General features: G+C 45.5%; 1 protein-coding gene across 1 annotated transcript in view; it reads left to right on the forward strand.

Annotated features, from left to right (window-relative positions):
• The window catches only part of LOC144175080 (cell adhesion molecule Dscam1-like), a 159,372-nt gene that overhangs the window by 121,551 nt on the left and 13,507 nt on the right, over positions 1 to 24,314 (forward strand). The window contains exons 16-21 of the mRNA XM_077704126.1: positions 2,011 to 2,109; positions 3,789 to 3,974; positions 7,405 to 7,701; positions 13,428 to 13,598; positions 19,992 to 20,263; positions 23,738 to 23,819. Of these exons, the coding sequence (XP_077560252.1) occupies positions 2,011 to 2,109; positions 3,789 to 3,974; positions 7,405 to 7,701; positions 13,428 to 13,598; positions 19,992 to 20,263; positions 23,738 to 23,819 (1,107 nt within the window). The remainder of the gene's footprint in view (positions 1 to 2,010; positions 2,110 to 3,788; positions 3,975 to 7,404; positions 7,702 to 13,427; positions 13,599 to 19,991; positions 20,264 to 23,737; positions 23,820 to 24,314) is intronic.

Here is a 24,314-nt window from a genome sequence, read left to right on the forward strand (position 1 = left end):
CCCATGCAGTTGAATAGGATGAGCGCTGGCAACAGCCCCGACATCTGTCTGGTTCTTCTATGCCACATGCTTTCAGTGCCTGGGAGAGAAAAAAAAAAATCCCGGCCCACCTCCACTAACGTGAAACCTGGGGAGGGGCGAAGCATGCAACGTATAAGCGTATTCTTGGTGCCTTGGCGTTTTTGCCAACGGAGATGAAACCTTTGGGGGGAAGATGTACATATACAGCTTTGCTGTAGAAGTCTTGTGTCTTTAAACACAAAGCGTTCGAACGCGAGGCGTAAGCGAGTGTCCCGGTGTTTTCTTAGTACATATTACAAAGTGTTCCAGCGCGAGCCATAGGCAAGTGTCCCCGTGCTTTTTTAGTATGTGTTACAAAGCGTTCTAGCGCAAGGTGTAAACGAGTGCCCCGGTGTTTTTTTAGTGCTACACGTTACGTTCTAGCGTGAGGCGTAAACAAGTGTCCTGGTGTTTTAGTACCGTGACTACAGGAGACGACGGTTACGACGACGACATGAGATGCCAACAGCCTGAGCCCCTAAGGGGCTTCGCCCCTAAAAATTCTCTCTTCCGTGCAAAGCCCACAGGCAGAACAGTTGCTGGGGCAATTTTCTGCAATGTAAAGGTTCCTGCATGTCCTAACCAAGCATGAGCCAATGTTTTAATTTTAATTATCTGATCCTACTCACGTAGCCACAAATAGATGCTTTGCTTTGAAGCTGCAAAATGAACCCAACAATTTGGTGTTGAAAAGTTGATAAAATTGGGCTCATGTGAATGAAAATGTAGGTGGGGTTAATCAGCTAAGGCATGCAGGTGCAGAGTCAGCTGGTTAAACTGTCCTGGTGTATGCATGCCCCTATCACAGATTTCAGCCTGTTCAACAGTGATATTCCAACTTGCCTAATTATAATCCTTTTTCTTGGCATTAAAAGTTAAACACAAATTACTTATGTATGTATGTTCTTTTTTTTTTTTTTTTCAAATTACTTACACTCACAAATTTTCGCCAACATTTTTAGCATTTGCGTCGTCACTGGTTAAGTCTCATCTCTTCGTTTCAAGCCAGTCCCACAGACATCCACTATTTTGTCACTCATGTAACCACAGAACAACCGCAGAGCTGACTTGCAGACGTGGCTTCCTCGTACTGTAGTATATGTACGTTCTGTTCAGAGTAAAACGTGCTTTTTTAGAATGAAAACAACAATAGATCTTTTTTACTTAATGGACAGCCTGCCTTGTAACTTTCCTCGTGGGTTTGCTACCATTTGCCTGCTCAGGGGACCATGACTACATACAAATTTATAGTAGTGTTGTAGTGATTGATTATGGGGGTTACTGCGCTGACGCTTCACAGGCGATGAGTTGTGCCTTAGTGGAGGGCTCCGGATTAACTTCGACCACCTGGGTATCTTTAACGTGCCCTGAAATCTGGAACGCATGGGCGTTTTCGCTTTTCACCTCCATCAGAAAAGTGGCCGCCGCGGCCGGGTATTGAACCCTCGTTGTTGGGCTCAGCAGCACAACGCCTTAGCCACCGAGCCACCGCGGTGGGTAATAGTGTTGTAGTATGCAAATGTGTACCTTCTATTGTCGAAGTTCACATGGAGCACCTTACTATAAAGCCCCGTTGTCGAGGTATTGCTTTTAAATGCGATAGCTCTGTGGATGGATTGATTTGGTAAGGAACGGAACCAGTGCCAAATAATCGCAACATTGTGGTCCTTGTTCATGCTGTTGATGTATGGACCCCGTTCCCAATAGTGCAGTACAGGCAAGTGAGTAAGTGGATGAACAAATAGCCAGGAGGGACACCGCTTAGAAGCTGCCATGTGTGGTACCACCTTGGATCCAGTGCAAAAATGGCCTTGTCAATTCATAGCTTCAGTTGCATATGACATGCTTGGCCATTATGAACGAGGGAGGATTGTGAACTCTTTTACTGTCCCAATTGGTAAACTTCAAGAAACATCTGCTGACCCATATTATGTCCGTGTGCTTTTGCAGATCCGCCGCCAGCACCATCCTTGAGTGTCTTCAGCACCAGTCCAACGTCGATCCAATTGCAGTGGAACTCCAACATGGGTGACGACCCGTCTATAATAGGTGCGTGGCAGAAAACTTGTGCCATTCCCCGCCGCTCTTGTTTTTACTGTTTGGGAGCATTGCTGGGGTATTTAGCAAAGGTTTCGATGTGTATGTCTCCGTTCTTAGTGAGGGGTAGAATCAAGACCCTACTCTGTGAGAGTAAGTATTTTTCACATACTACTTATTCCCCACCCTGCAGCCATTTGCACTCAGCAAAAATGCAGTGCAAGCGCTGCCTGCGATGGGCTTGGTGGTTGCAGAGACAAAGGCAGAAGGGGGCAACAGGAGAAAACACCACAGGCAGCGTTTATTGTAACATGCAAATCAAATGTACTGTTTACAGGTAGGCCGTAGCAATGACATTTGGAATGAGGCATTAAACTACACTATAAATCGAACTGGTTTGACTCGCTGATGGAATACCAGAGCAGCACGGCGCCGCACGTGCGGCAGTGAAATGGTGCTCCGAACTTGTGAGAAACGTCCATCATTAGGTTGAAAGCAGCTGGCGGAAAGGTCTGTGCACGGCACGTCACTGAAGTTAAGATAGTGTCCCCTCATCACTCAATATACTATGCAAATTCATCAATAGGGTGGGCGAAGGCACTCACCAGCCAGAGTGAACCCATTGGGGATGGAGCAAGATCCCGTCGTGTGTGCACAAGGCACGTCGCATAGCAGCTACTGTGCTTGAGAAAGTAAGCCAGAAGGGGTTCGAGTGGAAGTCGCAATCCCCACATTTCACACAAGTGAGGAGCGGGATATCCTGCTCCTCAACCTTCACGGTAGATTTGAAAGAACTACCAGTTGTTAATTTATTGTTCTTTTTTTCTTCATTTACTTTTTGAACCCCAGAAAAACCTCTTCTTGCCCATTGATGTATGTGGAGTTTGTAGTGGGTGTGTCTAAAACTCAACTTCGTGTAACCCATATACAGTGAAACTCTGTTCATACATTTTTCACCAGACTGGGAAAACAAAACGTAACAACCAGGAAAATGCAGCAGTGAGAAACCTTCGAAAATGAACGAAAAGAGTGTAGCTTTGACTTGCAACCATGTATTTCTGCAACTTTGGCTTTCAAACCTTCAAAAAACTCAAGAATGTAGGATTGTCGCTTTTTGCGATCACTGGAAAACACCACGTGTGGCAATGCAAGATCACTGGCGATGTCGACTCTCTTCCACGCTGGCTGCTTGTCTACTGCATTTAGTACGTCAAGCTTTTCCTGAAGGGAAAGTGCCTCCCATTTTCGCGATGCCATCAAGGCATGACAAATTTTGCGGTTTCAAGTTCGACGGTGTTCTGAAAGCTTGAAGTGCATGATAACGACGAGAGCATGTACTATTCTTGCGGTGGTGCTTCATTCCGAAGTAAAACTTCCCTTGTAAGCGCAGTGATGATGGTGATGGTATAGAGTATCATAGGACCATCTAGTGGTTACAAATCGCACCTACGCACGGCTTCATGCAGTCTTCGGAGTGTCAGATTGTGACGCATGATCCGAGAACGTACTCTAAGACACAAAGTAACAGTGAGGATTTTAATACGTGGGACACTATGTGAGCTGCGCCTGGACTAGACAAAAGCAACGTAGCAGCCGAGAAAACGCAGCACTATGGAACGTAAGAGCAGGGTTCTACTGTATACTGTAGTTGTATGAGGCTTGACTGCAATGCTATTGTTCCTGTGTTCCAGGCTATTACATCTATGTGAAGGAGCAGCAAGGCACGTGGGAGGAGCACCAGATCTCTGCGCACCAGACGACGCACACGTTCCAAGACCTGCGGTGCGGAACGAGCTACCAGTTCTACGTCAGCTCGTACAACAAGATGGGCAAGAGCCAACCCAGCGAAGTGATATCAGCCAGGACAAAAGGGAGCCGTGAGTTTGCTGCCATGGGGACTTTTTTTTTTTCTTTGCATGGACATCGTTCGCGTTTTTAAGGAAATTCGCTCAAGCCGAGTTTTTCAACTGCACCAGGAAAACGTTTTGTTGGTTTATAACAGGCGCAGTCCAGAATGCAATAAGACAAAACCTCCTCCAATAAGCTGAGTAAAATTTTCAGTCACTATTCATTCGTTCAAAACTAGAATAGAAAGTAATGTTAATGTGGCTTGAAACTAGAATAAAAAGGGATTTTAATGTGGTGATCAGATGATTCCCTACAAAAGCATTGACAAAAAATTGTTATCCATTCTAATGTCTGAAGCAAAGCTTTTTAACTCTTTCGCTACCGCGGAAAATTGACCAATTTTGGGGGGTCCAAGAAAACATTTTTTTTCTGCTAAAAAATTATTTAGGCACTAATTGCAGGAGCACAAAATGCAGATTATTTAACGGCCTTTCCAATAACACCAGTTTTTTAAAGGTTTTCATATATCATAGTTGTGAAAAAAAATATCAAAATCAAAAGTTTTGTCAAGTTGTCGAAAAAAATGATAAAAAAGGAGTTGTGTATATCAAACCACCGGTAGTAGAAAAAAATTAGAATATACATTTTGCAGGGAAACATTTCAAAAACACACCCTAAAAAAATGTCGACTTGCGCGGAACAGTTTTTCAGATATAAAAAAAAAAATGTTAGCACGCATGGTGCTCGTGTCATGCGGTGAAGCCCAACCTCTAATTCAAACTGCAATTTTGGGTGGTTCCTTGGAATAAATCTGGCGGTTTGACGTTATCAGAGGCACCAATTTGCCCCCACATAACGTAAAAACATCTTGTCAATGGCTGACTGCATTTACAGCAAGCACAATATTTGGGACAAGCACGCGATGCAGAAAAAAACATGCATGAAGTTGAAAACGGAACGCCGTGGCTGATGTTTGTTGTCGTTCACGGTCAGTTATCTCTCAAAACATAAAGCTGAGCTTTATTATCATCTTCTTACTCGCAATTGTAGCCTTGCTCGCAAAAATGAGGTACGATGAGCTAGAATCGTCCCCTGCGATCTTTGGCCGAGTAGCAGTCGCGCGCTAAAAAAGATCAGCACAACGAGCCTCCTCTATTGCAGCGCCACCTAACATTTTTTAAATGAAACAGTACAAAAACTTATCAGAGACTCCGTCCGAATAGACAGTTCAACTAAGCAGCAACATTAGACACCCGGATATACCCTCGCATGAAAACGAAACTGGAAGGCGAACAGCTGGCACTGTAAGGCCGGTTTGAAGCGCTGTCCTCGGCGGAACAGATATCTGGCGACTGGGTGTGACCTTTTGACTTGCATCTGAAGTTCTTATCGCAGAAATCGGGTTAGGGTGGGGGGAAATGAGGAGCGGCGTGCTTTGTTCGAGGATCAGTCGCGGACGCTTCAGGCGCCATGGCAGTTAGCCTTGAAGTTGGGTAACTGCGTAGTTGCGCTAAATATGAATTTCGCGATGCAGAAACGAAACCGAAACTGTTGTAAACTGTTTGGGAATGGTCCTGGGGTAAGTAGAACTACTGGAGTACTTAGGACAACTTGCGCAAAGGCAATAAAACTGCCTAAAATCATAAAGTAGCTTTGCAACCAGGCACTGCTTGACATTTTCAGCCGATTTCTGGGATTATTACTGTCAGAGCGTGAACCTGACGATTGAAAATCGTTTGCTAGTTCCCCATTCACGCCCTGATAGCAAAAAACAAGCGCTGGTGCAGAGTAATTACGAGTTGCACGCATTCTTCGTTGTTAGCCTTGAGGCGCGATGACCACGCCCCTTTTCCACAACCAGGTGATTCAAAAGCGTGTCAAAAATCACGTTTCCGTTGCAAAAATGAAAACAAAACTGATTTTGAAAGGCCATTTTCTGATCTAACTCCAAACAGCTTTACTTGTTCGAGAAACGCCTGGAACGCTATGAAAAGGCGCTCCCAAAAGTATCGATCAAATTGATCGATTTTGATAGGCGCGGTAGCGAAAGAGTTAAAAAGCTCACGATGTAGAGGTGATGCAAAATTTAGGTGAAAGGTATGAGCAAATTTTGTTCTCTTGAATATCTTAAGAAAGACACATACATACATGTGCACACTTTTATTTTAATTCTGCTGGTGTTGAAAATGGTGCCTATTGATAACTAATCTACTTGAGATACATATACAACTGATGAGTATGTAGGCTTGAGGCCGAAATCATGGTTCGAACAGCGCACGACTTTGGTGATGACTGCGTGCAAATAACACGCACGCACCAGGGCATTTGTTTTCTAACCCCTCGCACTATATATAATGCCTCGTGCTTCGAATGCACGTTCAGCCTGGGAGTTTTTGTGTGCACACATGAAAAATACGCGGAACCCTAGCCATATGAGCTTTGCTTGAAATGGGTTTGAATGGCACGAAATAGGATCATCTAACCAGGGAGGCTTTGTCTCGCAGTAGACATAATAATAGCTTGATGGTGATCACTAATACAGTTAAACCTGGATATAACGAATTTGACAAAAATTGTCCTTTTTTGTTACATGCAGGTTTTCATTTCATGCAGGTTTCGAGTTAGAGCTCGTGGGAATAAAGCATAAATGAAGCCAAAAGGCTAGACATCAGTGACGGTGAATTTACCCTTCAAGGATTTATTTCGGAGAGAAAAACTGCATGGTTTCACTACACGGGACTCCAAAGAAGCAAGATCACTTACCCTTGTATTCGGAAACATAAGTTAAGCCTTACTTTCGCGTTTTGACACTTCTCGGTGCCTTTACGCATTTCGAGAACCAAACTTACGCTGAAAGGGCACCTTTTCGTGAACTCGGCGCTCTTTTCCGCACTCAAAATTATTAGGAGAGGCTGTTGTACCAGGCAATGACGTTCTTCTTTTTCGCTGGCGGAGACAACATTTGAAATTACGAGCTGGCTCGAAAAGACACAACTTTTTGTTTTTGGGCAGCAGAACTCATTACCGACGAACCGACACCACAGATAGCTGATTAGACGCATGGCTACACGCCGACATGCAGGCCTGGCACCTAACCAACACTGCACTGAAACGTGGAAACGCGCCGTGCGGGTGAAATTCCCTAAATGCTACATTTCTCCTGTTGATTTTTCAGAAAAAGTGCAAAAAACGATGACTCAGCAGTGTAGCAAGTTTGTTACATCAAGTTTAACGGTCGCGACGCCTTCGTTTTAAGTAGAGGTCATAAACACATGGGCTTCAATCGTGGTGGCAATGGGGAATCGGAAAGCTTCGTTAAATCCACGAATTTGTTACATAGAGGTTCGTTACATCTAGGTTTAATTGTAAATGTTCCATAGAAACAGACAAGTTTTTCATTTCCTTTGCTCATCATCCGTGACCTCCCATTTCACCTGTGGCCCCCCATTACCTCTGCAGCGCCGGTAGGCCCGACGCGGGACGCCGTGTTGTCTGCGAACGGCACGACGCTGACGGTCCACCTGAGCAGCTTCAGCCCCGGCGGCTGCCCGATCCAGCTGTTCTCGCTCAGCTACCGGGTGCAAGAGGAAGGCCAGGACTGGGTGCTTGTGTCCAACTCGATCCCGGCCACTCAAAAGGTGCTCACGGTGTCCGGCCTGGAGCCCGGAAAGTGGTACATCGTGCGCATCGCGGCCCACAACGAGGCGGGAACTTCAGAGCATGAGTACACCTTCAGCACTCTCAGCAAGACCGGAGGTAATTTATGTGCCGAATGCGCTGTCCTAGAATGCAGATTTTAAGAATGTGTTCAGAGCTTGCGACATGAACACTGGTCATTCAGTGGAAGGTGTCGGCGTAGGCATGTAGATTGTTAAAAGGATTGCGCATTTATTACCGACTATTTGGAATGCATTTTGGGCTAGTCTATCGTCCCAGAAATCTCCTCCCACAAGAATTATACAAATCCGTCCAGTATCACCGGAGCTACGTGAGATGAAAAATTGCGCATAATCGCTCCCTCTCAACTCAAACTTTAGACTACGCGACGAAGGCTGCATGCACTCTCGCGAAGAGGAGGGCGGCTTGTGATGTTCTGCTTGGTGGCCTTTGATATATCACAGGCCAGGGAGTTTTTGTTTTTTCTCAACAGCGTGGAGTAGTCTATTTCCGGTGTAATTCGGGACAAAGCAGGCATTGGTGTCTGCTGGCAGGCATGTGCTCAGGCTGGTAGTGTGTTTTTGAAGTAATAAATGCTTGTTGTGAGTGGTCTGGTTGAAAATGAAGGGTAGAATTCACTCCAACCCCGCACGCACTTGAAACACACGCACACAAAAAAAACACAACTGTAAGTACAGGTTCAGGCATAGAAGAGGTTGGTGCACAGCGCCTATTCAAGGACACGTTTAACTAAATTTTTAATTTAAGTAGAATGCAAGAACCACCCATTTACGTGACATTTGGCGCACATTAGGGAGCTTCAGATGGTCTGAATTAAGCAGTAAAACCTCGTTACATGAGACACTTAAGGGACCAGGAAAACATGTCTTTTTAAGGGGGGACACTGGTCTTAAAACAATTTCTTTTAATTTTCTAGTGAACTTTGTAAAACTTGTCAGTCTTGCTGCTTTTCCCCCACTGATTTCAGATATGCCATTATTTTCTCAGTAGGTCAATTAGTTCCCAAGATAATTAGCACTAATTAGCCATTTTTAGTCAAGCAATAGACAAAACAGTGTTGTTCATAAAACTGTAATCTTTATATTTTCCAATACTATGAACCCTGGTGAGTGCAATAATCGAAGCAGTTTTTTGATGCATCGCCTGGAACTAATTTTACAGCTCGTTAAACTTTGGTGTTTGAAATGGGCACTCAAAATGGCTCCTTGCCACTGGTGCTACCAAAGTTTAATGAGCTTTAAAATTAGTTCCAAGCGATGCATCAAAAAACTGCTTCGATTATTGCACTCACCAGGGTTCATAGTATTGGAAAATATAAAGATTACAGTTTTATGAACAACACTGTTTTGTCTATTGCTTGACTAAAAATGGCTAATTAGTGCTAATTATCTTGGGAACTAATTGACCTACTGAGAAAATAATGGCATATCTGAAATCAGTGGGGGAAAAGCAGCAAGACTGACAAGTTTTACAAAGTTCACTAGAAAATTAAAAGAGGCTGTTTTAAGACCAGTGTCCCCCCTTAACCAAGGTCCCCTGTATGCGATGTTGCTAACACAGTGAACGTAGGAAAACCAACCAAACCGTTTTCATTCAAACATCTCCTATAACCACGGGTCTCCTGTAGCAGTGTCTCTTGTAATGAGGCTTTACTGTAGTAGGCGTGTGTGAATAGTTCTTTTTGCCTTTGAATATTATGATGCGAGTAATGTTCTTCTGTGAACAATTTCAAAGCAACTAATTTGAATGGTTGCAAAAAAGGAACCACATGCTATAAAATACACTGCAGTGAGTACGCAACTAATAATTTATTTTCATGCAACACGTACAGGAGTTAGTGAACTTTGACAAACACAATGAAATCCCCAAGACCCCAATCGGACTGCAGAGAACTGCTTTGCATTTGGTGCACCGGGCAGTAATCTCCAGCAGGATTTTTATATCAGTTGCTCAAAATTGGGTTCCACTGCGCAACACCATCACTGTTGTTGCCAAATACCACTGCCATTAATACAGACGACCACACATAGGCACACCAAACAGAACCGCAGAAGATAAGCTGTCAGTTCAGAATTCCTCAAGTTTTGCAGTGAGCCAACCACTTTGCAGTTTATTTTTGTGCTAGGCTCAAGTGGGTGTCGCAGAAACACTGTTCTACATCCTGCGAACTGAAACATAAATTGCGGTATTCAAACTTCCTCTATCAACTGCGTCCTGTTATTATGCGATTTTTTTTATTTATTTATTTATTTTATTATTATTATTTTTTTTTTCATCTGTGTGGTTCATTCACGTGGGCTGAAGATGTAAAACCTCAGTGTTAGGTCTTGGTATTTGTTTACATTCGAGCATACAGATGTACTTCTCTTACAGGCCATTCGAATTTAGAGTTTTATTCCCCTCAGCAGGACCAAAGCATTGCCTTTTTGGACCAGAAAACTGTAACTAAAATCAGGGGTAAGACAGCTGCGCATATTGCGCAGTTTTGATACAAATCTGTTTTTCTGCGCCAAGCGACTCCAAAAGCATAAGAACTGCGAAAATTGTGCCAAACTGCTCCAAACACCCTGAACAGCTAGGATTTTTACACTCGCTTGAGTTTCAAGGGTAAAAAAAACGCCGACGGGACATCACTTTTCAAGCAGGCTCAAGGTGGTGCTGTTTTTAGCGGTTTGATTGACACCTTGATCAATCAATAAATCCAGAAAACATGGGGCATCTGATAGCAAAAATTGTCCCAGGAATCATTTTCTCGGAAGTCACATCATGGGATTGCACATTTTATATTCTGTATGTTTCGATAGAGTTTCCTTGCCTAAAACCGTTGCAAAATGCCATAGGAAAATGCTTGCGAGCTGAGGTGACTAGCTAGTTGCGCAAGTTGACGAAACAACCGAAATTTTTAGTTCGGTGTATTTCCGGAACGACACTACCGGATGCTGCCATCTTGATATGGTTAGGTTGGCAGAGTTCTTCTCATCCACATTCCGGTCACCTTTTATATCTTCTTGCACACACACCAAAATGGCAGAAAAAAGAAACACGGTGAAACGATAAAAACAATAGCTTCTAATAAAGCACGATTAGATCTATTGCCGGGTTCACAGAAACAGCTGTCCCGATCTCTGAGTAAGGAATTAGTTCGGGTGCTTAGTGCACTTCGCCGATCTTTTCCGTGGTTTAGGTTATGCGTGCGGCTGGGTACCTGTTCAGTCATTTTATCTATTGCGGTACTGAACAGTGACGTTATTGTGGCAGTAATGCTTGAGAACATAGGCCAGGTTACGCGAAGTTGGGCGGCTCAGAAGACGGAGTTAAGCGTAAACTTCACCTTCGTGTGCCCTTGAGTGTAAAACACGCTTCGTGAGTCTATAATCGGGGTTTGGGAAGCGAAATTTTGGATTCATTACGGTGTGGCAAAATGCTGAGTTATTGCTGTTTGGCAGCGACCTCTCGAGCGCGCAAATGGGACGGTCGACGTGCCAGAAGTTGCGGCCCAAGCTGCATCGCCACGAAGTTTTTGGGCACGGGCTGGTTAATCTTGCATGCGAGCAATAGTATTTAATGCATGTGAAGTTAAATTTGATGCCAAAAGCGAACTGGCCAAATTATCAGGATTGCTTTAATTACTATCGGGGTAAACGTGCACCTCGGGGATGGAAATGGGAGAGCTTGTGAGGTGCAACGGCCGTCACCTCACTTGGCACAAATTTTGCCATGGCTCAACACTTGTTCGTACAATGAAGTCTGGAATTTGGATATAATAATGTTAGTCTTGAAATGACAATCAAAATACCTTTCTAATACCCTAGTTACACGGGCACAGTTAACCACAAACTGCAGTTAGACAAAACGGCAGTTTGCTGAGTTACATGACAGACGAAACTGCGGTTACCCCGCTAACCATGGTTAATGCAAACTGAGCTTGGCCACCTCAGTTCGGTCACGCTAACCGCAGTTGCCGTAGCCGTAGTGTTCAAAATCGCACAAGTCAGTTCGGACACATCAGCGGAGGCGGAAAAAACAAAATCACGTGGTGTTCGGAGGAGATGAAGGCCCTCAAAGAGCGGGCGCCCCAAAGCTGTCCCTCAGGCGCTCCCATTCTTTGCATCGCTCTTCCAGTCAGGGCGACTGCCCATGAGCAGCGGCTCGTTTCCTGATCCACCTCATCAACCACAACAAAAGCTGCGCTAAATTCGTCCGCCAAAAGAATGGATAAAGCAGGCAATCATGAAGTGTTTTCAGCACTCGGAAATGAGCTGCGCGCACGTCAGCCGTGCCTGCAAATACGCTGGCGCGCCTGCCCACATGGCACTGGAAGCAGCTCGAACTGGCCCCGACCACGTCAGCAACAGCTTGTCGTCGCTCTTCGAAATCAATCTGATCACGGAAAAGAACTTCCACATGCGAGAAAGTGGATGTTAGTGTGGTGAAAAATTGTGCTATGTATTGTAATTCGCAGTTGTAGAGATAGCGGCGGTCAAATATCCACCGCGATGCTAAGCCTAAAGTTCCCAACACTGAGCCGACCCGAAAAACCAAGCTGGTTGCGAGCTTTTGGGGAAGCCCCTCTCTTGCCACGCGCGAGTGCACTGCGTTTGGGTCTGAAGCAACTGTATTAACGATATTTCATTTTGTGTACACTGCTCTTCTGTTTCTATTTCATTCTGTGTACACTGTGTACACTTCTTTTTTGTTTTTTATCGTGAGGTTAAAAGTTTGTTTATTTATTTTTGTTACGCTCACAACCAATTGACCGCTGTCGACACACTTGGAATTTCGCGTGTAACAGCCAAAACTGCACTTGGCGATAACCGCTTGGCGATAAACCATGTAACTAGGGCATAATCCAGCTTTTTTAATTCGGTGTTTTAAACCACTCTCTTCATTGTCAATGCATACAGCCTGAATAAAATTTATTAAGCTTGTAAGAAGGTAGTTTAGTTTGTATCTTAGCATACTCAGTTGAAAAAATATTTCTCCACAGGCTGTTTTAGTGTTGTCAGTACTCCAAACCGATAAAAATTGTACTTCTCCCTGAGTTGCTACAAGTTTGATTTTTTAGGCGCCTAAGATGATGTATCAAATGCCGTTAACTGCTCCAAATTAAGGTTCTTCTGCTCCAAAATTGACAATTTGCTGCTCCGAAAACTGCTCCCAAATCTGTTTCCGCTGTCTCACCCCTGTAAAATTGGTGTCGGTAAACTCCAGGGCATGCTCTGCATTAAATGCTCTTGGATGCCATCAAAAAGAGTGAACACTACAGGCCCTTCTAGTGGCATGAGCAGGTGTAAGAGTGCCCGCTTGAAATGCCATCTGCACTGTGCTCTGTGAATTAGGGACTTTTACGAAGCAGCTGACAGAGCTGAGTCGGTTCTCAGATTTATCTTTTCTCTGTATTTGGGCGATATGTCGACAGTGGCGATGATAGTTTCGTCCACTATATACAAATCTCTAGGCAGTAACAGTGGCATCTCATGGCCTGTGCTCGTGCTGCTGCAACATTCATGCCATTCCTCCGCAAATTTCGATACCGCAGTTCAAAGGCACTTCTGATAGGAAATAGCCATCTTTACCTCCTTGCTCAATTCCACATGAGTACACATGCTTTTTCAGTGATAATGATGACGTGATAATGCTCTCACAACCCACATTGCAACAAGCAATTCACGGGACCCTAGAAGCTGATGCTCTAAAGTATGTGTTTGCCAAGTGCTAGTAATCAAGGCGCATTTCTTGTGTGGAACAGGCCTTGAGCGAGGGCGGTCGCAGAGATCTCTTTTCCTGTCTCCTCCTCGTTACAGCGAGCATTCCCCCACTGAACAGCCTGGAGGGCCGCAAGCCGGTGTTCTACAAGAGTGTGGGCATCATGGTGCCCCTGGTGTGCGTGGTGGCCATCCTGGTGCTCATTGTGGCCGTCCTCTCCTTCGTTATACCACGCCGGCGCAGGCAGGCAACGCCCAACCACTTCAGGGGTACGTCAGCCCGCCACATTTTCACCTGCGTAACCCGCCCTTGCAAATAACCTGGAGAAAAACAGCAACAAAGCGAAATCCAATGGCCTTCCATCCACTCTGTGAAGAGGGATGACCGGCGAAGCTGGGTACAGTCATTGGCACTGCTCCGCCCGCACCACCACAGCCCCTGCCCGCCACTGTCGCTTGAGCTGTGCCGCACGCAGTGGCTCACTGTGAAGGAGGACTCTTTTAAGTGCAGAGCACTTTAGGGGCTCGCCTTGTCGTCGTAGCTCGCTCGCTGGACCCAAGTAGAGCTACACAGTGTTCCGTCGTCGTGGCATAACCCAGAGGCTTCAAAAGCCAGGCGGTTTAGATAGTCATAAGCGTTCGAAACTCGTGAACCGTTAGTGCTTGTCATACATATCCCCGTTGTTTAGTGCAAAGAAAACTGTAGGTACATTTGAGGCAAAATATACGTAATTAACTGGCAGCGCGCACGTTCATTTAGTTAGGAAGGCTCGCTGGGTTGGTCTTTACGATAGCAAGCGAAAAAAAAGTGGCAGTGCAACGCTGGCGCAGGTTCAGGCAGGGGGCGCGCAAGTACTGCGAAGGCGGGAAATTTGAATTGCATTGGGGGGTAGCAGTGAGCGGATAACGCCACTACAGCCCATTACGGCGAGTCACTGCTTTGCACTTCTGACAGCTTTTACATTGAGTGGAACGGCCGTAATTTTTTTCACTCCTTCCAATGCGCCATTTCCACTGACTACTGTCAGTTGATGTGAGGGTGCAGCTATGTCATGTATACACCCAACCAGTCTCTCTCGTTTGACTTCTATCTCCTCTTCGACCTGCTTTTTTTACGCATGCACATGGGATTGGGCTGGAGGAGTTTTCCTCATACATGGGACCACCGGATTTTCTTTCCGCCTAGCCATCTAAGACTTCGCTTTAAAAAATTTCCGCATGTCACCCGCACCATGACCACATAATGCAACCTTTCAGTTTTTATAAAGAAGGAGTATTGCTAGGGATGGGCGAATATAGATTTTGAGGTTCGAAGCGAATTCGAAGCGAATAGTGATTTGGTCGAATAATTTCGAATCGAATAGTTCGAATAGTACACATTGCAAATCACAAAGACAAATGAGCAACTTGTGACCTGATTAATGTACACAATTTTTTCTAATAATTAGAACTCACGTAGGCATAGCATTGTGTAAAACTATTACCAGTTGAACATTTATTGCAAAATCTTACACACAGCTTTCCTTTGCTGTATTCACAAGTTTTCATGAAGAAATGCCTGTTGCGCCATATGCTCTAGGTGCAGCAGTTTCCGCCGGCTGCTCATTCACAAGTTTAAGCGCCGCCTAGAAACTCGCAGAGTTAAGCGCCGCCTAGAAGCTCCGCTAAAAAAAGAAGTATTGTAGCCACTAGTATCCTCGGCCGTAGCCAAGCAAAGCGCGAGTGGCTGGCCGCCATTTTGAATAGGCTCGCTTAGTGCGGCGTACTGCTGCACTGAGCGAGCCTATTCAAAATGGCGGCATGCCTATTCACAATGGCGGCCTGTACAAGTCTGCTGGCTTGGTGCCGCTATGTTCGGAGCGGTGTCCTTTCAGTGCCGCCTTTTTTTTAACCTAAAGTGTGCTGGCGGCCGAGAGCTTCGTCGAACCTCTAGGCAAGGCAGCAACTCGGCAGTGCCGGCACTGATAATAGAAATGTCCGCGTTGGTGGGTCTTGAGCCAAGCCTGGGGTAACTCTCGGAAAGCTTGACCGAAAAGCTTGGCTTTTATCTGCCTATGCGGGAGCATCGAATAATTCGAAAATATCGAATATCTGCATTCGGATCGAAGCGAATAACGAATAGAGAGCTATTCGATCGAATATTCGACAATACCGAATATTCGCCCATCCCTAAGTATTGCACAATTACATTCTGTTTATTCAGATAATGAACCTACCAGCAGTTATAAAACTCTTCTTTTTTAATACTAATACTCATACATAAGTAGCACAGAGTTGGGGAAAAGGGGAGCCGAAAAGACATATTGCTTTTTGGCAAAGCGTATCACTGAGCTGCCTATACACTTAGGTGCTGGGTTGTCAGAAGCTCTCCTCCCCTTTGTTCCAGGGGACAACGCCTGTTATCTCATTTTCTTTGATGATGCACGGTGACACCTGACTTTAGAACGCAAGTGCACTCACGATAAAAATGGGATGGCTAGAATAGAGCAAGAGCGAGACAGTGTTGACGCATGCATCACAGCGCAGCACACATTGTGGTGAAGCGGCATTTTGGGCAAAATTCACGCATAACCCACACTCAAACTTTACCCTTAAGATCTGTCAATTATTGGTATGGGTGTGCATTAAAAAATAGGTACAGTTATACCTCGATGTAACGAACTTCAATGTAACAAAACCCTTGATGTAACGAACCACGGAACTTTTTGTAACTTCAAGTGTATGCACACCATGTATTTTCACCCCCCGTGTAACGAAGTCCCATTTGCGGACATTTCAATGTAATGAAGCTTCATGGAGAACTAGGCACAAAATTTTAGTTCTAGAAGTGGATTTTGGGAGATGCAAGCGCCAAAATGGGGTCTCAATAAAATGTGAACGGCAACACCGGCCGCCCAATGCTGCGAATGCAGCGAGCCACGGAGTCCGTGAGCAAGCTCCTTGCCTGCAAACTGCGTGGCGTGCATACGTGGCTGGCGCACTGTTTCTGTTTCTGTCGGAGCTTAATCGCCTACGCGGGCATCAGCGTGAACCGCATGGGGCGGCATTTTCTGCACCCAAAAATGCGCCTCTCGAGCCACAGGCGCACTGAAGCAGCCACGGACACCACCCACCCGATGGGGGTAGCTCCAGCGACCGCTTCTAACCGCTCACTGAAATGTTCACTGTAAAACGTCACAAGCGCCGCTTACGAAAGCGCCCGTCAAATATCCTCCGCGTTAATAAGCCTAATCATCTCTAGCGGGGCCGCCGGAACCGCATTCCGCTGCTTTGCCCTTCGTTTGAATTCGCTAATGCTTGTTGGGTTCCATAGTTCCAGCAAGCATTTGTGAATCGTTATGAGCCTTGCGTGTGCGTTGTTTTCACTCTGCCTCGGCCAGAAAGCAACTCGCGCTGTGCAGATTTTCTGGGGGTGACGGCTGCGTGCGGCAGTGGGTGACGCCTGACCAGTTTCGCCAATGGGGAGGTGTGCACCCTATGGCGGGAGCTTCGAAGCGCTCGGGGATACCTGCTGGCCCCGCCAGAGACGATTATGCTTACCAGCACGGAGGATATTTGATGGCTGCTTTCCTAAGCAGCGCGTATAACGTATTACAGTGAAAATTTCGCCCATGTTATCCGCTTTTTTTCTTGCATGCCCCTCTTGTGTGCTTCTCGAGTTGCATTTCAGCGAGCGGTTAGAAGCAATCACTGGAGCAACCTGCATCGCGCGGGTGGCCTCTGCGACTGTCTCAGCGCGCGTGTAGCTTGCAGGGTGCGTTTTTGCGTGCAGAATACGCCCCATGCGGTTCACGCCGATGCCCGTGCAGGCGATTAAGCTCTGACTGAAACAGAAACAGTGCGCCAGCCGTGCATGCGCGCCACGTTTTCGTTTGCAGGAAACGCTTCACGCGATGGACACTTCATTATAACCGCAAATTTTAATGTAGTGATATTTCCATGTAACGAAGTAAATTACGAATTTTACCAAATTTGTTACATCGAGGTTTAACTGTATAATTTGCACTGAGCATGGAATTGCTCTTGTTACTTTTCTTTTAGTTTCTGGCTTTTGCTCTTGGGCTACGTCACATAGTGTGCGTATCATGTACCGACAAACATGTCGCATGAACACACAGCAGGTGAGTGTGTGAACACATACGTATGTGTATACCAGTGATAGTGGACGGCTTATCTGTTGTGGTAAATTCTAAGTAAAGAACCTGTGGTAAAGAATGGGTAAATTTTTAGGTTGGCCAGTGTCAACTGGATGGGTATTAAGGTAACGGGTAGGAGGCATAATTTTGAGGATTCATTATCGTTTTATTATAGTGTGTAAGAATGAAGCTAGCCATTTACTCCCCCCTTATCTTGAACAGTTAGACCTCATTATAGCGAGACAGGATATAACTCTGCTTGAAAGTCCCCTTGAAAATAATTCTGCTTGAAAGTCCCCATAGAAACCAATGTATTTAGAACGTCGTTTTAACGAGGCAAAATTAGCCCGTTACGGGATATAATGAACAGATATCATGATGAAATCAAATTTTGAGCCAATTTCACGACAGTGTCGTGTTTCATTTGTTGTTGTTGTTCTTTAGTGCTTCAGCCTTATTTTTTATTGTACTGCACGTGTGATTTGAAAGTGAAAGACTGTAACGCTAGACCAGAAGGTGGCTGTGATAAAAAACGTCCCATTGAGCACGAAGCTGAGCGAGCCATCATTTGCATCAGAAAGACGCATCAACGTCCAGTTACAGACTTCCTTGTAGCAAAGTCTTTTGGAAATACAGGTTACGTATATTTAACTGCAATAAAGTAGGTGCGTCACTTTTCCTTTTTGTATCTCCGAAATGCAGTTTATTTTTTGTTGTGTACTGCCATGCGGCGAGATCAACTCGCCGGCTATTTGTTTTGGGTAAGTACAGGGCACAATATTTGCGGTAAATTCCCGCTAGGGCTATGACGAAATATTGGTTATAACAAGCAGATTGCGGGGCCCCTTCAGTTTTGTTATAATGAGGTTTAACTGTGTTGAGCACTAGGAGGGGAGAGAGAGACCACATGGCGCTCTATAACTGGTAACCCGAACGTGATGATGGTGATGCGGCTACAACTGCAATAAAAGAACTCTTCATGGCTACGTAATCTGGCCAATGACAGAAATAATGACCCATAGGTAGCTTTATGATGTCAGCAGCTTGTTGAGCTTCATATGCATCAGCCAACACTTGAAATGCTCCACCATGGGGTAATCTTGACCTGCTACCAGCATAATCTACCAGTCAATCCATGTCCAGCAAATAGCTCGGCCTGTGGTTACTGCGTCAGAAATTAGAGAAGAAAAACTTCTTGCTACCTTCATGCGCAGTTAAAGACCATAATTGAGAACATATTGAAAAAGCTATAGCACTTTAGTTTCTCTCTATAACTGGTGGGGGTAAAAAGTGGCCTAGTGGCCTCAGGCAGCAAGCCTGAACCTACAAGTTACGAAATTATGAAATACCAGACTGTACTAGACAGGGATTGCGCTATGGCTGAGAACATTCTAGGGCTGAATGTGGGCTGTGTGTGTGCAAGGGGAAGGAATGGTTTTGGGTCATTCACTGTACTCTTTGCCTAGCACGCGTAGTCTTCTATGAAAAGCAGGATTGAAATAAGTGTTGGGATTGACTACAGTGTTGGGGGCATTGTGACTTACAAACAAACATATTTTTTCACCTGGGGCAGGCGTTTGTCACATTGTATGGTGAAGTTTGCCAAAGGCGATATATTCTGTTCTATGATAGCTACAAGTAAAACACTTCCAGTGCGATGTAGAACATTATTTAAACTTGTTGATATGCCGTGCTCTACCACTACACCTACCTAGAAGGTACCAGACCACCCTTATTTATGGAAGTAATACGTAGCATTGAGCCAAGAGAACATTTTACAGTAAAAAAAATCATGGATCTCGCAAATATTTTGGCACTGCTGGGTCTCGAATCCAGGCCGTTCGAACCAGAACTAACGATTCTACCACTAAGCTACTGAGGCCAAACAGTGGGGTTCTTTTTGCAGTTGCCAAAAACAAAAAATGGCTGCGTATCTGCCCTTTTCGTTGCAAAAGTCGGCGAAAAATTATATATAGTCGACTGGCACCCCTGCCATGTAAACGCCTCCCTTCTGTTTCCTGCTCACCTTTCATGCTGTTCCTCTGTCGTCTCGTTCCTCCCAAGATAACGCGCTAAAAATTTGCTCAAGTCGATTTAAATTTACCGTGTTCTACTGCCCCAGGCCGGATGCCTACGGCGGAGACGTGCGTGAATTGAGGCACCCTAGTACAATGTTTATAGAACCACGTTGAACTGGTCTACGTGCATTCCAAGCAGAACGTGGAACCTATCTAGTTGAACCTTTTGTTACTGTTGCTGTTTGATTTCGTAAAATTCCGCCAGGAGCTATAGTGGCACGGGCAACAGCAGGCGACGCTTTTCTGCAGTTGACGTAGTATTTCATTTGGTATCACAAAAACCAAACATCCATAAATTTTTTTAATAAAGGAACACTGCAAATATCATTCATAGATTGATTTTATGCCTCACATGGTGGGGGAACTCAAGGGAACGGAATCTTGCCTGCCAAAGGCAGACAGCACGCTCCCACCAGCGCTGACCTCCTCCTCTGCTCCCACCCCACCAGACTCGTGCGCGGAGGACAAGAACCTGGAGGCGGCCATGAGCCTGTCCATCCTGAAGCAGACAGGCAGCAGCCTGGAGAGCCCCAGCAAGGAGCAGCTGTACTACCCCTCCCCCTACGCCATGGGCCGCGTCCAGCCCCTCGGCAAGCAGCAGGGAGGAGGCGGGGGCCCCTCGGACACCGCCGCCGCCGCTGCCGCCGAGGCCGCCGCCGTGCAGCAGACGCTCAAGCGAGTGCGCAGGGAGCACATCTACGAGGTGCCCTATCCCCGTTGGGTAGGCCGCTCCCCCTCCTCCTCCTCCACCGCCTGTCCCCTCGCCCTCCTCACCTCTCTCTTCATGTGGCGATAACTTACTCCAACCACAGAGTAAAAACAAGACAGGAGGGAAACGACGCTTTCCATGACGGCCAGTTTTTCTGCATTTTTACACTTGTTCTGGTATTCTGAATTCCTCCTCCACTGGAACCTCCAGTCAAGGAGATCCTTGAAAGCGATTTTCACATCCAAAGGCATTGCGGTATCTGCCACTCAATCGAGTCAAGGAAACACATGGAGTCAAGGGCAGACTCAGATTACGGTTAGTAGACTTGCCTAGAATTAGACTTGCTTAGACTTACTTTGGTATTCTAGATTCCTCCCCCATATCTGCTGCTCAGCCGAGTCGAGGAAACACATCGAGTCGACGGCAGACTCGGAATACGGCCAGTAGACTTGCTTAGACTTGCTTAGACTTATTCTGGTATTCTAGATTCCTCCCCCACTTGAGCCTCAAGTCAAGGAGATCCTCAAAAGCTATTTTCACATGTAAGAGCATTGCAGTACCCTCCACTCAGCCGGACAGACTCAAATTACAGCCATTAGACTTGCTTTGACTTAGACTTGCTTTGCACAGGGAATGTACCCAACGCATGATGGTTCATGGCATTTTTCACAGAGGAAAAAGTGGCCTAACCTCTACTATTCGTTAATGCCTAAACTTTAAATTTTCTGATGCTGAAATCACCATTCTAACGCTGCAATGAAAGGCCAGAATAAGAGCCTGGTTGTGTCCACTGCAGGCCGAAAGCTTCTCCCAAAGATCTCCAGCCACGTCTATCGAGTATTAGTCAGGTCCACCCTTTGCCCCCAAATTTGCGTAGTACATCCCTCCATCGAGTGCTTGGCCAACCCCTGTTGCGTTTAGAGTCTATTGGCAACCACTCCATTAAATGGATGTCCACCTGTTGCCCGCATGCGCATGACGTGTCCCTCCCATGCCCATTTTCTTCGCTTAGTTTATACTTCAACATGTCTTTTAAGCCTGCCCGTTCCTTAATCCTTGCCGTTGTTTTCTTATCCCCAAGTGTGACCCCCTAGCGTTCTTTCCGTAGCCCCCTTTGGGCTGGTCTGAGTTTCCTTTCAAGTCGCTTAGTGAAAACCCGAGTTTCCACCCCATACGTCAGTACCAGAAGAACTCATTGGTTGTATACCAACTTTTGTAGTGACACAGGAAGCTTTCTATGTAACAGTAATTGAAAACTGACTCCGACCAGTGAAGTTTGTAAGAACTAAGATGTTTCGAGCCTTGTTCACAATGACTTACAACATCCTTGCTTTTACAAAGTTTCATGGTTGTAGTCAGGTTTGAATCAGTCATGTCTTCTCCCAACCAGATGGGCTTCTGTCATACTCTTTATTTCCCTACCTCTTTCTATAGCTTGGCACTGTTATGAGGTCCCATTAGCAGCCCCTAGGGAACTAACAGGCTCCTATCTCGTACTTATCCTGTGAAAACCATTTGTTCAACCATTTTATCAAGGCACAGAATGGCTTCATGTTGTGCAATGTTATATGTAGTTCATTCGCACGGTATTCATCTAAAACGAGGGGCAGCTTAACTGGCTGCTGACATATCAAACCCCTTTGAAATGGCCCGATTACAGTTAGTGTGGACCTTGAGGGAGCTTTTTGGACTTCACCTCATTGAGGAATGAATGATTGAGCTTGCATGTGTACTTTTGCCAAAAGCCATTCGTGAATATGTTCATTTGTTTATTTTCTTAGTTATTTATGATCTCTACTAAGCTTGTGAGCATTGTATTCGAAGCCAAGAGCCAAATTTGAAATGTTGGTGTATTCGGTAGCATTTCGGCTGGCGTACCCGCAAATTTTCCCGCCATTTTTTTGCGGGGCTACCATGGTTGCCAGACCAGAACTGCCCTCTGGTGATTAGCTCGCATCATCCGTAAAGGCCGCGGATCTGTCAGCCCGCTCTGGTAACAAACCCCTGCGCGCTCGTTGCGCGGGCTCGGGCTCGAGCCCGGGTTTTTTTTCACTTCGTCCCCACGGGAGGTTCTACAAACGGAGGTTCTACAAGGGAAGGCAAAAGGCACACAACTACAAACTTTATGCCCAAGGGCAAAGAGTTCCTCGTGTCCCCGCAGTGAAAGACGAGCTGACGCGACGTAATGTGATGTCACTGCTAGTTGTGCTGCCGCCCGACGACGAGCGCATGATCGCTTGCGATGCGCCTCAAAACGAGAATTTCAAAGGCGTCTCTCCTAAATTCTAGAAGCAATGAATTGTGAGAATATTTGGGATTTGTGTTCTCAAAAGGTCATTTAAGCAGACAAAGTTAAGCAAAGGCCAATGCATTTTCTCTTCGCAACCCCTTCCAAAAGGCAGTTTATTCCAGAAAAAGAAATGAGCACTGCTTTTGTTGGGGTGGCGTTGGCGAGAGAAAGCGTATGTATGCCATCGTAGGAAACACTAATTGGTATGGGTTACGGGGGCCCGAACACTCGCTTGCAAGTTGCGTTCCTGCACCGCATAAACAACATCTTAGAAGATCACGGTGTATCCAATTGTGTATCCAGTTGTATCCAGTGCATCCAGTTGTGAGATATCAGGCTCTGTTGAAAGATGGTAACAAACACTTTCTCCAGAGTGGCCGGTTGTGCTCGAAGACGGCTGGAAGGTTGGGGTGCACGTGTTGTGTCGTGCCATCAATTTGGACCGAAAGCATCACTTGTGCCTTCACCCAAGACATATTTTACCCTCTAAAACAAGTTTTGCTTTGTGGTACTCTGCTCCTGTGCTGCTCCAAAATAATATTTTTTACACGTGCGAGCTGCTCCTCCAAAAGTGGGTTTTTGTGCTCTGAAATGCAGTTTTTTTCTGCTCCAGAAATTGCTCAAAAAGCTGTTCTAGCTGCCCCACCCCTGAATACCTCAACCACTAAATTCATTTCTCCAGATAGACAAATTGCAATTTATGAGGTAGTTATCTCTACAAAAAGTGAAATAAGTTTATTTTTCACAGGACAAACGTCTCCTTGTATGCACCATTGTGGAGAGAGCCTAAGCTTTCAAAAAGATCTTGCTAAGAGTACAAGGTGTTCAAAATAGTTTGTTGTGTCACAAATTCATGACTACCTATGCCTGCAGTATTCCCACTTCCGCACTTTATAGCGCTGCTATGTAGCTTTGTGCATTACGCTTCCCCAAATTTCAGTTTTGTGTTCGTTGAGTGTTTCGTTCCTCACAATATTGCTGCAAGAAGTTAAACGGTGGTTTAAAATTTGCTTAACTAACAATTTTGCCCTAACTGCGTTAGTGGCGTTATATTGTTGGTGTAGCAAAGTGGGGATGGTTTTTGTGCTATTAATGTTGGCATGACCCTAATAGTGTACATCTACACTATTCCTCTCTGCCCTCAAATTCATAATTCCTGCCTCTGCTTGCATGCATATCTCTTCTTCTCATTGCAGACTGAAGAAGAGAGCTACTCTCACATGGGAGACAGTGCTGCAGCCCCTGTATCAAACATTTATCAGACACCTCGGAAATCAGGTGAGTCACTCGCAAGAAAACTTGTAGGGAGCGCTTTCACAAAGTGCTTGCATTAAGTTATCGGGAAAAGCTGGCTTTGTGTCGCACAAATTTTGATCTGTTTCTGAAAATGTCGGATAGACGTAAAATTTTATCAATCACTTTGTGTAAAGCCGCAATAAGTTGTCGATCCCAACATCACTTTGACCTTGTAGCCAGGATAGCTGGGGTGCCTGCTGCAGTTGGTATTGGCATAGTCCAGTATCCATTTAGGGCATGAGGTGCATGTTGTAAGAATGGCTGTCTGCACGTCCATCCGAAAAGAGGCCCCACTTAGAGCAGAAATTCCTGCTTCAGCTGGACCATTGAATTGGGGAGGCTGTGAGCTTGAAGTAATGTATCTGAAGTATGGCTGGACTGTTGATTGGCATTCCATTTAATCAAACAAAACTTTCATTGTAACTTTTTTTTTTTACCAGGTATTCAGTTCAACTCATGTAGGCTCAGCAATAAGCC

The sequence above is a fragment of the Haemaphysalis longicornis genome, unplaced genomic scaffold (genome assembly GCF_048455015.1).
Source record: "Haemaphysalis longicornis isolate Haplotype H1 unplaced genomic scaffold, Haemaphysalis longicornis Haplotype H1 scaffold_3, whole genome shotgun sequence".
NCBI classification, from domain to species: domain Eukaryota; kingdom Metazoa; phylum Arthropoda; class Arachnida; order Ixodida; family Ixodidae; genus Haemaphysalis; species Haemaphysalis longicornis.